A 16377-nucleotide genomic window follows, 5' to 3' on the forward strand; every position below is an offset into this window, starting at 1 on the left:
CATCTCATCTGAGGCAGAGTGAGGCAGGTGGACTGTGGTGCAGATTATTGTGAAAATTCTTCACCCCACACGCATTTTTGTGATGTCACATGATATCACACATCATGCGATGTTTCAACATCTGCTTTGGGCTGTTTGTGTCACACATCCGTTGTGTGTTCGTGCCCGCATAAAACCACACCCATGTCTGGCTGGTATTGGTCTTATTGCTCCATGGTTAAAGCTCTCTGTCTGTAGATACCAGGGGTTAATCCAGTCACGTCACAACACAGTAGCTTTACAGCTGCTGGAAGGAGGAAGACGAGCAACCTGCAGCTGTTATTAGCAGACTGATGTAAACAGATGTGTTCGAGTCTTTAAGGTGTTTGTCCTGAAACGGCTGCAGACGCTACACCTAATGAAATATGTTGTCTTTCCTTCACCTCTTGCATAAACCTGTCAACAAATTGACTTCTTAAGTCTGAGTTTAATAAATTGCATTGGTTAGCAGATTCCATTGGGTGACAGATTAAAGGAAAAACCCCAAACCTCTAAACCAACTTTTTAATTTTTGGCTCTCCACTATAAAAGTCCTGAAAATGAGGGTTGATTTGTTAATAACTCACCTGTTTGAATTTCAATATATATATAGTTAGGAGCGTGGCTGTTCTGACTGACAGGTGTCCGATCAGTGTCTGTTAGACCTCACCTGAGTGACTCAAAGGCTCCTGTCGACTGTGTGAGTGTGTTTGAGAGGGTGTAATTGGTGACTTAGGGAGCATTTGTAAAGCTTTCCTTGCCTCCTGCAGTTATCTGATAAATATTGGGTTTTGTTATGAGGTACGGCCCACATTTTTATTCTTGGGCTCTTTTACAGTAGCTTTGCACTATTCGTAGTTCAAATGAATGCTTGTATGTGTTGCACTCAGTTTTTTTGCAGCCCTTCACTTCATCCTCTGTGTGAAACAAATAGTTTGACTCTTTCACCTGTTTATTACCACCTTTTTGTAAACAGGGTAGGTGATAAAGCCCAAGCCCTCTTTTAAATAGACGCCCTTATAGCAGTCTGAATAAAACAATAAAGGCACAAAGATGAAAGAGATGTAAAACAATAGAAAATAAATCCATTCAGATAAAAATAAATCCAAACAGGGCAAGTTGTTTTTTTTTTTTTTGTTTTTTTTTTTAAGATTTATTTTTAGCAATTTATCTTGAGGGGGAGTGACACTTGGGAAGTACTCTGGACCGAACTCCAGCTTTTGGTATATGGTGTCAGCTCACCCAGGTGAGCAATAGTGGCACCTCTGGGCTTGAATGTCTGTGTGGGATTGGGGGGCCTGCACAAAGATTAATCTGTGCACAGAGCCACAGTGATCTAATAAAACTCAGCCCGAAGTTGCACCGACTGGCCCAAAGTGGACGACCCCTCAAGCGTTATGAGCTCCATCTGCTGATTCATAAAGTCTTGCTATACTGGTTTTATTGGCGTGATCTAGGGCTGCCACAAACGATTATTTTGATAGTCACTAGTCACCGATTATTTTTGCGATTAGTCGACTAATCAGATCATCATCCATTGGACGTACAGCGTACAGCTTATTGCACCAGCAGCATCTGCTCTTATATAACTATCATTAGCTTACAGCTTTAAGTGTTTAAGGTCTGTGCTAACTAAAAATAAAGACAAGATGATAGTTTATTAAATTTTAATGAAATTTGCAGATTGTTTCGGTGAAGTTTAATAAACTCCTTGCTATCTAAAATATAACAGGACACCGGAGTATATTCTCCAGCGTCTCACACTTCGGATAATCAGCTGTCTGCTTGACGTTTATTCAGCTGTGTAAAAACTATAACTTTAATCTCAGCCAAACCGATTTACTCAGGAACAAATAAAATACTAAAAAAAAAGCCAAACAATAACATTTTGAAGTTATCTAAGTGACTTATATAGTTTAACCTGAGTAGTGAAAGATGGCGGTGGGTTTGAAAACGATTTGCCGGGAGTCCGGTGTTCTCACCGGCTCTAGTGACCTTGCCCCCGGCTAGCTATCGAGCTAGTGGGTAACAGACGTCTCCGAAAACGTCGGAGCGCTTTTGAAAATATGTGGTGTCTTGATAAACTGAGCAGATATTTGAGGTTTACACAGCTACATTCTCACCTGAAAATATGTTAAACGTTTAAGAATAATAAGAGTAATATTAACACTAACTAGCTGCCGCCATTGTTGGAAACTGATGTCCTCTTTTGACATCAACGTTATTTTAGAGGATTTATAAGCCAGCTTTCTTCTGATTGGATGCCACTTACAAAGGGTAAGTGTGAACAGCTGGTGGGTGGGGCTTCTGTAGGGGGGGAAAACGGTCTGAAACCGAGACTCTAAACTTTTGTTGCTCCTTTATGGCAGAAATCATAATAGGTTATTTCAATCAGCACTGAGATTAGTTATTTATCTTACACATGAAAAATTGTTCTTTTAATTAAGAGGATTTCCATTAATTCAAATTCTGCTGGGTTGAGATTTTTATGGAGGGACCAGGAAGAGGATGTGATGAAATGAGAGCATTACTACAATACCAACTGCAGCACGATAATTATTTATCTTTATTATCCTGTTTAATATAAATATTCAATGAAAGCCAAGGTTGTAAATCAAATTCACATTTAATTGCACAGCTGTACTGGTGTGTACTCTGCACTTCAGTGTGAATGTCTGCCACCGTAACAGGATATAAACGTACATCACCTCTGCTTTATATCATCACACCTTACATTTTAATGTCCTTAGAAACAACGTGCTGTCTCTTTAACACATTTACATTCATAAAATCTGAATAAACTTGATGAAGTCACGTAGGAAAACCACCTCAAAACAGGAACTTATATATAACTACATTCATTTTGAGGAACAATGACAGACCCCCAGAAACAAAAGTAGTATTGAAACATTTTTTACTTTCATCTTCAAGTCAAATAACTGCAAATCAACTGTTCATGCAAATCAGTGGAGACGCCATCTTATTGGTGATCAATCTGTTATTGGTGCCACTAATTTGCCACGACTTATTAAAAATGGCTGTAAATACGAGACACAGAAAATCGCAGCGTCCCCCTCCTCCCATCAGGCAGTGAGTCATTGCTCAGTAATGCTGCTGAAGAAGGTCACAGTGGTTTCTTCTAAACAGACACTCGCTCAGATCCACTCAGGGTCTGCGTGCTTCCCTTCAGAAATGTTTACTGGCTGTTCTCTTTCACTCTGTCGTACATTTGATGTTTATTCTTACGTTCACTCAACCTTCAGATGTCTTACGAGCCGTTTTCTGTAGAAGCGCTTCTGAAATTTAAAAGCTCTGCAGATAAAACCCAAGTAATAAAGGTTCATTTCAGCTGCATTTAAAAAGCAATAAATAAGTTCATGTTAGAGGATCTAAAAATGTAAAGTTATTATTTGCATGATGTAAGTTCAGTATTTTTATATTTCTCAAACTTTATTCTTTTTGTCTTACTGGTCGTTTTACTGTTTTTTGTTTTTTGTCACGCGTCATGCGAACTTGGCTTAACTGTATGTTCATGTTTGTCCACATGAATATAAAGGTCTTCAGTTTAAATCTTGAAATATTTAAAGTGTTTTGAGTTTTATCAAAGTCATTTTACATCCATAAGTGTGTCACGTTTAGTTTGTAGTTAGTAAATGTTGGCAGGAGGACTCTGTGTGCTGATGACGGGAGGAAACGGGGACGTTTAACAAAAGCTCCTGAGACACGGGAATGAACTCCGGTGAAATAATAGTTTGTAACAAACAAAAACGAGGGAGAGTAAGATAAAAAACGCCGGCCCTGACAGAGGCGCTAAGGCACAACAGAGTTTAGACTACATTTAGAAAAAAAAATTAGATTGCTTTTGTAGAATAAAGTCAAAAATAACGTTGAACATGTATTCTTAGGGGAAAAAATCTAAATGTGAAGATTTCTGTTGTTTTTTTCTCAAAGTAGAATTACGACTTTAATCCCGAGATTTCGACTTTAGTGTCAAAATGGTCGATAATATATTTTTTTCTTAATCTGGCCCTAATACTCCATCGAGTGGGAAAAGCACAAAGGAGGAGCCAAGTTTCAAATAAAACAGGAAGTAAACTAAAACGGAGGCCGTGCACTTGTTCAGTGTTTTCTGCATCATTCGGGAAATCCGTTCTGTGGCTGTGTTTATTGAACCAGACCACCAAGCAGGAATCTAATTTGTTGGGGGAAACACACGCGCTCATTATTCTGCTCTGTTCAGCATCATCTCCGTGTTTATTGGCCTTATTTGACAGTGATATCATTACAAATGGGCCTGATGATTCCAGTGAAGAGTCTGCATGGGAGCTCAGTCTGAGCAGAGGTAGATTCATGTCAGTCCAGTAATTTTCATACATGCATGACATGCGCATGTCAGTTTTCATAACTGTGGCATTGTTTTGAAGGCTGATTGTCCTGCCTGTACGTGTTGTTTAGCGTCTGAGTCTTTTAATGCGACTCAGTTCTAATGACTTTATTTGTTGTTTTCAGTTTTATTGATTTTCTTATTGTATTCTTTTAGCTGTACAGCACAGTTGTTTCTGAGTGTCCTTATAAATAAGGTGACTGTCACAGTTTGATGCTTATCCCATGCCCCGGCTCGATGAGCTCCTGGGTTTCGGTACCACTGTGACACAAAAAGGACCCGAAGCACACAGCTGTGACCCTATGGAAATGGGGAAGGCATGACCAGGTGTTGAAGAGCACCTGTTTTGATCAGCCTGTCCTGACACCACACCCTGAACCCACTGATCCACCCCTCCCCTGCAACTGAGCCACAAACCACGCCCTGCCACAGTGACTTATTTTACCTGGTAGTCACTTTTTAAAAACAAAAAAAATCTGCCTTTAATGTATCCTGAATATCTGAACATCGCAGTACTAAGTGGCATCTGCAGCTCTCCTGCAATGAATACAGTGTTTAATTGAGGAATGCTTTCAGCTGAAGTCCTGTGGTCAGTCCTTCTCTGTAGATCAGTGTGAGAAAACATGCTCTAACCTCAGTGAGTCACTCTGAATCTGGATGCAATCCCGTTCCTGGAAAACAAAATAAAAATATTCCTTTAGTGCTCAGCAGGCCTCTGGTTTCTCCACCTAGGAAACAAATCACAGCCCTTCCTCTTTTTGTCTCACTTTTTATTTATCTGACAGGAAGCTGAAGCTGCTGTTAGGACGTTTTTGGTCAGATCAGGCTTTAATGTCACTACACTTTCACACAGGCATGAAACTTTGATCGTGTATTTACTTTGCTGCCGATCCGTAGTCAAACATGACCGCCCGAGTTTCTGTTTGCTATCCTGTCACATGACTGGTGATGATCTGACTATCTTGTGTGTGTGTGTGTGTGTTGTGCATGTTTAAGGAGTTTTAAAGAAGTACTCCCTTGTTATTAATCCTCATCCACAGCTCTGTGTGCAGTGTGAGGCCTTGAACAGGATCAGGAGACACTGAGGCTTCTTAGAAATCTCTGACTGTTTTAATGGGAAATATAGAAGATTAATCAGTCGTTATGGCTTTTTATCATTAATAAGAGGTTTTTTGTTTTATTAAGAATACAGCCCTTCCTGCACACTCACACACCCTCCTAAAACATGACTCGTGATGCTAATCATGCTGCTGTTGGTTTAGGGTTGTATAGTGGCTAAATAGTTGGTTTTGCCTCAGATGGTAAATATATTGTCCATGTAATTAGATTATGGTGAAGTCTCTTCCTTTAGACTGACCTCTAAATTCAGACAGACTCATTTGATGTGTTGTGGTTGAAATGAAATTCAACATAGTCAGATATGTTTTTGATACTATCTGAATTCACTTACTGTAACATCAACAATCTGTCTGTGCAGTAAGTGAAGGCGGTTATTGATTGGATGTGTCAAGCTGCGATTCCCCATTCCACGGTCATATGGTGTGAACAGTCATTTCACATAAAACTGTAATATTAGAACAATATAAAGAGGTTCAGTACGCTACACAGACTGTGTGTGTGTGTGTGAGGAATAAGGTCAGTAAGACCAAAGCCTGCAAGGGAAGGGAGCAAACCTGTGAGTCAATACGACATGGCATAATTACAAGTGAATGCAATGGTGATACTGTTTTCCAGTCTTTTCATGTTTTGCATATGCTGATAAATTTCCCAACACTTCATAGGAGGCTAACTAATTAAACCCCTTATCCTTCCTCACAGCACAGCCCTCTGATAGTGAGGAGTCAGTAATTATATATCGTGTAAATGCTGTTTGTGCTTCATTGTAAAGCATTTTGTTTCTGTGCAGGAGGATGGCGGTGCCGTACGAGGGTCAGTCTTTCTCTGCTCTGAGGAGGCAGTGCCAGCATAAAGGAACTCTGTTTGAAGACCCTCTGTTCCCCACCTCCGACCAGTCTCTGTTCTACCAGCGAAATCAAATTGGGCGAGTCACCTGGAAAAGGCCAAATGTGAGTGAAAATAATGTTTTACCGAGAGGGGAAGTAGTAGTGCTGCACAATTATTCTGATACGTATTGTATACATGTGGAAAATAATAATAATGATGACAGATGATATTTTGCAAAGTGAAATCAGTCAGGTTAGCAGTATTTTAAAAAATATATTTTCTTTGATGGTTTGTATCACGTAACAGGCCAGAAAACAAACACGGTTGTGAGGTCTGTTTCAGTGTCTTTAAATATCAGCTACAGCTGCTCATATAACCCCGAGATGAGGTATAAAAGAGAATAAGCCCTCACAGAGTCGTTATAAAAGGGGAAACTATCCATAGAGGCCAGCCCTGCTTTTAGTCACACACTTTAAACATGTTTATTTCTGCTGAAAAGGTGGTCATTTTAACATGGGAGCTATGGGGACTGAGTTTCTTATAAAGGCAGCCTCAAGTGGCCACTAGAGGAACTGCAGTTCTCAGTGTTTGCTGCTTGTTTCCATCTTTTACAGCTCAGTGGGATCAGCTGCATAATCATCCGCGCTGGCGATCTTTTGTAGAGCTCTTATTTTATGCCTGTGTGAAAGAAGAACACAGTAAACTCAAAGAAGGTGGAGAGTTAGTGATACATCAGAGACGAAGGGTCAGCTGTTTATTCACGGTGGAGACGGACAGAGGCAGTAGGCTGGGAATGGCGGCGGTGATCATGAGACAAGGCTCCATATAAAGAGAGGAGAGGTTAAAGCAGCTGAATGGGAGAGGAATTCATGGAATTTCAAGCCAACAGCAAGGAGTTGTGTGCGTGTGTGTGTGTTCATGTTGTAAGCAGTTTCTGGTAGTTACTGAACAAAAGGAACTTGAATTTACTTTTGTATTGTGACCGGTGTGAAGTGCTTTACAACTGGTCGTCTTCACACTCACCCTGAGCAAAAAGCACCTTCTGTGAAGCTTTTGACTGAACTGTTCCTGTTAAATATAACAGTTAAATACAACTGTGACTAGGGCTGGGCCATATTATACCGTTCACGGTAATACCGGTACAATGATGGATTGGATTTACATGTATATAGCGCTTTTCAAGGCATCCAAAGCGCTTTACAATACCACTATTCATTCACTCTCACATTCATACACTGGTGGAGGCAAGCTACGGTTGTAGCCACAGCTGCCCTGGGGCAGACTGACAGAAGCGAGGCTGCCATATCGCGCCATCGGCCCCTCTGGCCAACACCAGTAGGCAAGTAGGGTAAAGTGTCTTGCCCAGGGACACAACGACCAGGAGAGAGCCCAGGGATCGAACTGGCGACCTTCCAGTTACAGATGCGATTCCCAACCCCCTGAGCCACGGTCGCCCGACAATGTTAGGCAACGATAAGAAAATGAAATATTGAGATAGAATATGGGTAAAACGTGCATGCGCAGTGCCTTTGTTTTCAAAGGGGAAAAGCAGATTGTTGAGTGAAACGGATGAACCAGAATTGGTTTTTAAAAATGGTGCAACTTCACTGGTTTGGTGTTTGTCCGTCAGATACAAAACAAAACACATTTTTTTTGTAGAACATGCAAGCAGGCCGTCGTTATTACCGTATTTGTCGGACTAAGGTGCTCGTAAATCTGGGAGTAATCTGGGTCCTAAACTCTGTCTCTTCAGGTCCCAAAGTCAAACGAACACACAGCTTCACTGAGAGTTAAAAACTGTCTACATTCTTTCATCTTTAATAAAACGATCAGCGTTGCTGCTTTACCAGGTGTAACTATGAAGTTTAACATCCAGGCATTCGTGAAAACAGAATTTATTACATTTAACGGAGTTAGAAGTTAGCAGGAAGTTAGCTCGCTAGTTTTGCTAGTTACCTAAACATGATGTAGCATGTTCTGACTGAGAGATTTCTGAAAAAATTCATACGTACAGCTCTGCTGTCACTTCCAACATAAATGAAGACAGAAAACTAAACAGCAGTGACGTTTGTAGGGTTACTGAAGTTGGGCTAGCTGGTATATAATGATGTGCTACGTCAGACCTTCCCAAAGTGTGGGGCCTGCCCCCTAGGGGGGGCGCAGAGCCATTGCAGGGGGGGGGGGCGCGGCATGAAAAGGGGAAAAAACAAAACGACGCTTGGACGCTGCTAGCACGGGGCGCCCACACAAACGCAAAGCAGGAGATGAAGCATCGCTGAATATGTTTCCAAACCAACTTCATTCTAAGCCAAAGACTAGAAAATATGGTGAAGCATGTCTTCCCTTTGGCTTCACCTGCACAGGTGCCGAGGTAGGTCTCCCTGCAGGATTGGTTTTCCCTGCATCGAGAGCACGCGCTGGGCTCTCCAAATCACGGACAAACAGCATCCCACATACTTGACTTTTAGTTCACAAACACTTGTTGTAATGACTAACTACTCCTGACATTTTGGAGATGTTAGCTCTTTATACAGTAAAGTTACAGCGGGATACGAATAATATCAGGCTGATCCTGCCACGATTTGTTCCCTCGGTTCAAATCACGGACAAACAGTATCCCAGCTGTTTATGTTTTTAAACCTATTTTGCAGAGGGATTGAAAAATGCATTGATAGCAATGTTGAATATTATTACACAGGAAAAAAACAACTACACGTAAAATAATCACACCGTGACGCCTCTGCCTTTCTAAATAGAGGGACAGTAACTGCGTGTGTGTATGTAAGCGTGTAAAACCTGAAGATAGTCAGATTGGCAGATAGAGACAAAATACTGTTATTCTGTAATTCATCTCCTGTAAACGATAACGTGGCGCACAGCGTGACGTGGAAAAAGGCACATACCTTTAACGTTACGTGACGAACTCTGTATTCCTCATCCACAGGCAGTTATTTGCAAACCTCCAACAACTTCTCTGCGTGACTGAAGTCAGTCCAGGTCACACTGCGACTGTTTGCAAGGCAAGGCAAGGCAAGTTTATTTGTATAGCACAATTCAACAACAAGGTGATTCAAAGTGCTTTACAGAGACATGCAGGAAGGTTGAGTCCGATCAGGCAACCTGTGGAATCACCTTACGATCAGAAGTGACCGAGAGTGTTCAAAACGCTCAAGCTCTCCAGAATGTGAAAAAAATCAGTACAGCTTTCCTGTTTTTACTCGTGTGACTGAGACATTAGCTTGCTCTGATTTAGGAGGTAGCTTTATCAAGCTAAGTGTGCCAAGTGTCTGATGATTTTCTCTAGAGCCAATTTAATACAAGTTTACTCGGCTACCGTTATCTCAGGGTGGTTGTCTGCACCTCATCATTGGACCACGGTGGTGATTTGTGCGCAGCCATTTTACTCGTTGCAGGTTTCTGCTAATGAAGAAAAGGCGTAACCGTTAGCTTCATACAGTTTTTGCTTGTGAGAATTTATATTTCCTTATTTATGGTCATCTCACACATATGTGACTGAGCACAGAAGCTCCACCCACCCATTGTTAAAACCTTCTGTTTTCAAGAAGCAGCAAATCAGAAGACAGTTGGCTTAAAGGGAAGGAGTTAAAACAGCTTGTTTCAGATTAAATGAACTGAGGGGCTTCACCAAGACAGAGTATGAGATAATGAGGATCATTTAAAAGTGAACAACGTTTTTTTATAGACCTATTATTACTTTTGTAATGTGGTGGATAAATGTCAAATGTTGCCTTAATTCCATGTTGGATTTGTTTAGGATCCTTAAACTGCAAAAGTGCCTCTTGTCAGAGGCTTTGAGTCAGCCCCACTGCACCTTAGGAAAGCTTTATGCAGTGGAACAGCAGCTGTTTAAGTTCAGATGCTGGCTGAACATCGTGCTCGTAATGGAATTGTTGCTTAACAGATTTCCAGCCTCGCTCTGCTGCTGTGTACAGAATCCGTGCTCGGCTTTTCACGTTAATAATGCTGAGTCAAAAGATTCATTTCTTTCTTGTCTTGTGATTTTTTTTTTTTTTTTTTTTTCCTTGACCTGCATAAAATCTAAATGCACTGCTCTTTAAGTGCTTCTCATTGAGTCTTATTTGATTAAATGTGTAATTTTCTGTCTTCCTCTAGGCTTGTAGTGTATATACACTATGAAAGAGTGATTTCTGTGTATTTCGTATGCTTTTACTGTTAATTATTCATGCTAAATTATTAAACAGAGCACTTAAAGCATTTGATCAATATTATTGATTTGTTCAGGGAGTGGAGAGATAAGGGAAATATTTCTTTGGTTACACCCTAAACTTAACCCTGACTTCTCTGTGGTGTCTCGTGAAACTTTAGCACTCAATATCAATGCTTCAGCTCCAGCACTCAAAAGACAGCTGTATATTTAAACCAGTGATCATATCAAGAGCTTATTATTTCAAGCTCTATAAGGCAGCAACCTCGAGGGTTAAAAAAAGTGAAGTGCCCCAGCCTGCAGTTCCTCTAACGTCCACTTGAGGCTGTGTTCAACAGAACGGGTCAGTCCCATATTAAAATGTCTCACTTCAGAGCAGAAATAAACAAGTTCACGACCTGGTACAAAAACTAGCTTTGGTTTCTGTGGATAGTTTTCAGCTTCAGCTCTGGGAGGGCTGAGCTGTCTGTCAAATCATCTGCTGTGGCTGCTTTGATAAAGGTGCTGATGCTAAGCAGGTATAACAAAGTGGATCTGTCGACTGAGTTTGTGCTGTTGGTGAAATTATTATTTTTGCTTCCTGTGTAAAAAGTTTGTGCATCAGTTTTAAATGATAATGAGTATTTATTTATTTATTTATTTTTTGTTTGTTATTTATCACTAATCAACAGCTTTCTGTGTCTGTGCTTATGGGCTACGGATGCCACTCGTTAACCAAGCTAGCTAGTGCTTACGGCTCAGGTGTGGTCACATGGTGGTGACTAAATGTCGAGTTTGTGCCAAGTCATTTCCTGTTTACTGTTTTTGTCAGTCTGTTTGTTTCGGTCAGTTTGACTTGTTTCTTTTTGTAGTGTTATGTTCTCGCTGTTGTGTCCCCTCCCTGTTAGCTAACACCTGTTGACACCACCTCATCGTCATGTTTCCAGGCTTTGGTAAATGGATTGGTTCTTGTATAGTACTTTTCTACTTCTACCCAAGAATACTTTGGCATGCAGACTGGAACAGCCAGCGATCGAACCACCAAGCGTCCAAAGCTGTCTTTACATCCTTTAGATACAGTCTGTGGCTTTTACTGACCTTTCTACACTGGAGTTTACAGCACTATAATTTGCCAGCATTTTCTTTTTTCATAAACATTTCTGATGTGGATCTCTCATACTGCTTTTATTCATTGTGAGTATGTTAATGTCTTTAAAATGCCACTGAGAGGCTTATTGACTGATACTTGCTTCACTTTCCAAATTTCTGTTTAACAATTTAGCTTTGAACTAAAGAAATGTTAATAATGAGGTAATAAGTTAAATAAAAGAAATCATTAGTTTAAAATCAGAATAGTTCACTTGTCCAGCATCCTGCATGTTACATGGTTGTAAGCTTTTTTTTTTTTTTACCTCTAATTCTCCTGAATGCATGAAGTAAATGCACAAATACACAAGTTAAGATGGAGAAGCAGCGTTTGGTGGCTAGAGGTGAAACACGAATCAAAAATGGCTCCTGCACTGCTAACTTCTATAAACAGATGATACAGACGTAGGCAAGTGACCTGAAGGTTTCTGCTCACATTTCTAGTCCATGTTTGAACTCCACGTGGAGTCGAAAAGAAGCGCTGCAGCACTCAGGATTTAACAAGCAGTTTTAATTGAAAGCGTGTGGAAGTAAATTATTGTTCATGTAGGCGATGAGGTGTGTGGAATGATAAGGATGGCGAGGAGGTGGTTCATGGCGTGTTAATATTATGTTGACATGCAGATAATGATGGTCGCAGTCGTTGGGTAAGGCAGTTACATATCAAAGGTTATTTAGTGATTCAAAGTTCATCTTTGAATCGTAAATTAGAAATGTTTCCGTCTGCGTCAGTGATCGAATCGGGAGATACAGACGAGGAACACCGCCCAGATAATTTTGTACACGCCAGTATGTGTTGATGTTTCGGGCAAATCGGTATGATGTCATAGATTTACAGCTTAATGGAAAAATGCTAAAGCACGGCTCGTGCTGCAGTGGAAGAGCAGCAGAGTTCGTATAAAGATGAAGCTGTGGTGCATTAAAGCGTCAAAGTGAGGACTTTGATCCCTGAGACATTTTGTGTCCTGCAGTGATGCAAAAGTGAAGAAGGAACTATTTTTTCACTCTTTGAATTTCTCACAGTGCTCTTACTTTTAGAGTAAAGTTCATATTTGAAATTAACCATTTGACAGTGTTAACTGTGTATTAAAAGCACTTTTAGATTCATCATTAAAGAAAACTTCTCCCATTTTTCTTTTTCTTTTATCTTTTTTTTTTTTTTTTTTTTTTTAATTTCTGTGAGGGTTCTCAGTCATCCAGGTCATCGTAGTCTAAGGAGCTTGCAAAGAAAAGCGTCTGGACTTCTTTAAGTTGCTTGAAGATGTTTCACCTCTCATCTGAGAAGCTTCTTCAGTTCTAAGGTCAAATGGCGGAGAGTCCCAACCTCACATTACAAGAAAAGAAGGCCGTCGCTTCCCTGAGCAAAGACCACAACATCACTATTTTACCAGCTGATAAGGGAAGATGCACCGTGGTCCTAAACACTACAGATTACCACACAAAGATCACTACTCTCCTCAGTGACAACAATACCTATGAAACCTGAAAGTGAGACCCCACAAGCAGCTACAAAAAGAAAGTTATAGCTTGCCTTCAAGACCTTGAGAAGGACAAAATCACTGACCGGCTTACATATCACCGCCTTTACCCAGGGGATGCCATACCCTACATTTACGGACTTCCTAAAATCCACAAAGAAGCTGTCCCACTCAGACCCATAGTCAGTAGCATAAACTCAGCCACTTGCAACATTGCTAAACACCTTGCTACCATCCTTGCTCCTCTCGTGGGGAACACCCCACACCACATCAAGAACTCCACCGACTTCACCGACAAGGTCCAGAAACTTACCCTGGATCCAGATGAAACCATGGTGTCCTTTGACGTAGTCTCTCTCTTCACTTGCATACCCACCACGGAGGCCGTGGAGACTGTCAGAAAACGACTACAAGAAGACAGCTCCTTGGAAGACAGGACCAACTTCACACCCGATCAGACCTGCCCACTGTTAGACCTCTGCCTCACCACTACATATTCCAAATACAACGAGGGTTTCTACAGACAAAAACATGGCTGTGCCATGGGCTCCCCCGTGTCACCTATTGTAGCCAACCTTTACATGGAGGAAGTGGAAAGGAAGGCTCTTGGCTCTTTCAAAGGAAGAGTACCCAGCCACTGGTACAGATATGTAGACGACACCTGGGTCAAAATCAAGACACAAGAAGTGGAATCCTTCACTGCGCACATTAACGCTGTGGATAAGAACATCAAGTTCACCAGGGAAGACACAAAGGACGACTGTTTGCCTTTCCTGGACTGCGCTGTGCACATTGAAGAGAACGGCAACCTCTACATCGAAGTTTACCGGAAGCCCACACACACGGACCAGTACCTCCTCTTTGACTGCCATCACCCTCTGGAACACAAACTTGGGGTAATTAGGACCCTACACCACCGGGCAGAACATGTTCCCTCTAAGCCTGAAGGAAAAAGAAGGAACACACACATGTAAAGGAAGCACTCAAAACGTGCAGCTATCCTAAATGGGCGTTCTTAAAGTCAGCAAAGAGGCACAGAAAAGAAGACCAGACACCAGCGAGGGAGGATAAGAAGGACAGACGCAACAACATTGTCATCCCCTATGTAGCCGGTGTATCATAGAAACTCAGGAGAGTTTTCTCCAAGCATGACATCCCAGTGTATTTCAGACCCAGCAACACGCTCAGACAAAAACTGGTTCACCCGAAAGACAAAACTCCAAAACACAAACTTAACAATGTGGTGTATGCTGTACAGTGCAGCGAGGAATGCCCAAACCTCTACATCGGAGAGACCAAACAGCCACTTCACAAGCGCATGGCACAACACAGAAGAGCCACCTCCACAGGACAAGACTCAGCAGTCCATCTGCATCTTAAGGATAAAGGACACTCTTTCGAGGATGCCAATGTTCACATTTTGGACAGAGAGGACAGATGGTTTGAAAGAGGAGTGAAAGAAGCCATCTATGTCCACTGTGAGCGACCATTTTTGAACAGAGGCGGTGGTTTACGACACCAACTCTCTGCCATCTATAATCCAGTTTTGAGATCCCTTGAGAGCCCACTCACATCCTGGGCCAGCTGACCTCAGGAATTCGCATGATAAGGTGGGGCCAGGTTTCACAATGAACACACCCGAAACTCTGGCTGATTGGGACCCACACCCAGTTTCATACCTTGGCTCAGGCGATTAGAGGATCATCAGGGGGTCCTTTTGTCCCTCTGTGGGGGGAAACTCCCACTAGGTTTATTAAGAGGTGAAACGTCTTCAAGCAACTTAAAGAAGTCCAGACGCTTTTCTTTGCAAGCTCCTTTGACTCTTTTTTTTTTTTTTTTTTAAATTGATATTATCTCTTTTGAGTTTGTATGGATGACTCACCTGCTGCAGGTTAAATCCTCTTACGGGTACAAATAAAGGAACCTGATATCACACCGTGCCCTTTTATGAGAGTGTGGAGCGTTTTCAGCATCGCTATCTTGGTGTTTTGAAACCAGGCGCGACAGGGGAAGGCTAGCTCTGGCAGTGAATCCGAGGGACGTGCTCATTGGCTAACAAGCTATCAATCATAACTCTTGGTTTATAAACTCTGACTCTAATAATAATCATAATTAACTAAATGACCATCATGCTTTATTTAGTATGATCTCAAACTCCTCAGGATCGTGTTTACTGACGTCACAGAGAGAGAGGCAGCTGAGGCTCATTTCAACATCGACTTCAGCGCCACCAAAGTCTGTTGGGGACCAGAAGAGTCTCCCCCTGGTGGCCATTAAAAAGAATGCTGTTTTTTAAGGCACTTCTGCACTGGCTTCACTTTTCAGACCTGGAGGGCGACATTCATCTTTTATACTGTCTGTTTCCAGGAGAGGTTCTTACCTCTCTGTGACTGGATCTCTACCCAGCACCTGCAGAAGGTGGAGAGTTGCATTCAACTATGCTGAGGCTGCAAAGCAGACCAAGGACCACCATCTGTAGTCAAACTGCAGTCAGCCCACAGGATGGAGAGCTGACTGGAAATGGAGCTGAATATTAGACCTGTTATCTCTTGTCCCAGAGAGCAAACACATATACATCCTCCATCTTTCTCCTCTTCCATCATCTCAAATACAGTCTTAGGGAAACACTGGATCTTTACTGTCTGTGCATGTATAGTAGCTATATGCACTAAAAGTGGCCTTTAATTTGGAGAATGCACACAGTAAAGCTTTCTTCCTGCCGTGGGCTGGCTCTGCTCAGATCTGCAGTACACAAACATACTGTTTTTAATCAATTCTACACCAGATATAAGACCCTGAGAGGCTAACTTTGTGGAGCCATGTGTACATTTGTCTCTACATACAGTTAGTGGTCTTCCTGGGCGTGTGCTCTGGTTTATCCCACCTCTATCATTTGGCTGCCGTCCCGTTAGTCTGCCTCTGTGGTTTGTTTGGCTTTGAACCCTCAGAAGAGACTTGTAGTTAATCGGGGAGTGAGTTTACTCTGTATTTACATTATGATGTTTGACCGAGTGCTCCGGGTAACGCCCCGCTTTACGTTCATCCACACCTGGCAGCTGTCCTGACCACATCCGCCTGCTGTTTTCCAGAGACACACTGCAATAAAATAGACAGTATAAAAAGATTCAAACCTGGATTAAATTATAATACGGTTAGAAGTGGATTAATTGTGCCTGTAAATAAGAAGATGAGGATAAGTATTAACTTTACAGGGGCCGTGATGGTTCCTGTACAGCTGCCTG

The 16377-nt window shown here is 41.7% G+C and overlaps 1 protein-coding gene across 1 annotated transcript in view; it reads left to right on the forward strand.

Annotated features, from left to right (window-relative positions):
• capn5a (calpain 5a) overlaps positions 1-16377 on the forward strand; it is a 30111-nt gene that overhangs the window by 855 nt on the left and 12879 nt on the right. The window contains exon 2 of the mRNA XM_026191487.2: positions 6309-6468. Coding sequence (XP_026047272.2) covers positions 6313-6468 — 156 coding nt within the window. The 5' untranslated portion in view covers positions 6309-6312. The remainder of the gene's footprint in view (positions 1-6308; positions 6469-16377) is intronic.

Source organism: Astatotilapia calliptera, chromosome 14 (assembly GCF_964374335.1).
Source record: "Astatotilapia calliptera chromosome 14, fAstCal68.1, whole genome shotgun sequence".
Lineage (NCBI taxonomy): Eukaryota > Metazoa > Chordata > Actinopteri > Cichliformes > Cichlidae > Astatotilapia > Astatotilapia calliptera.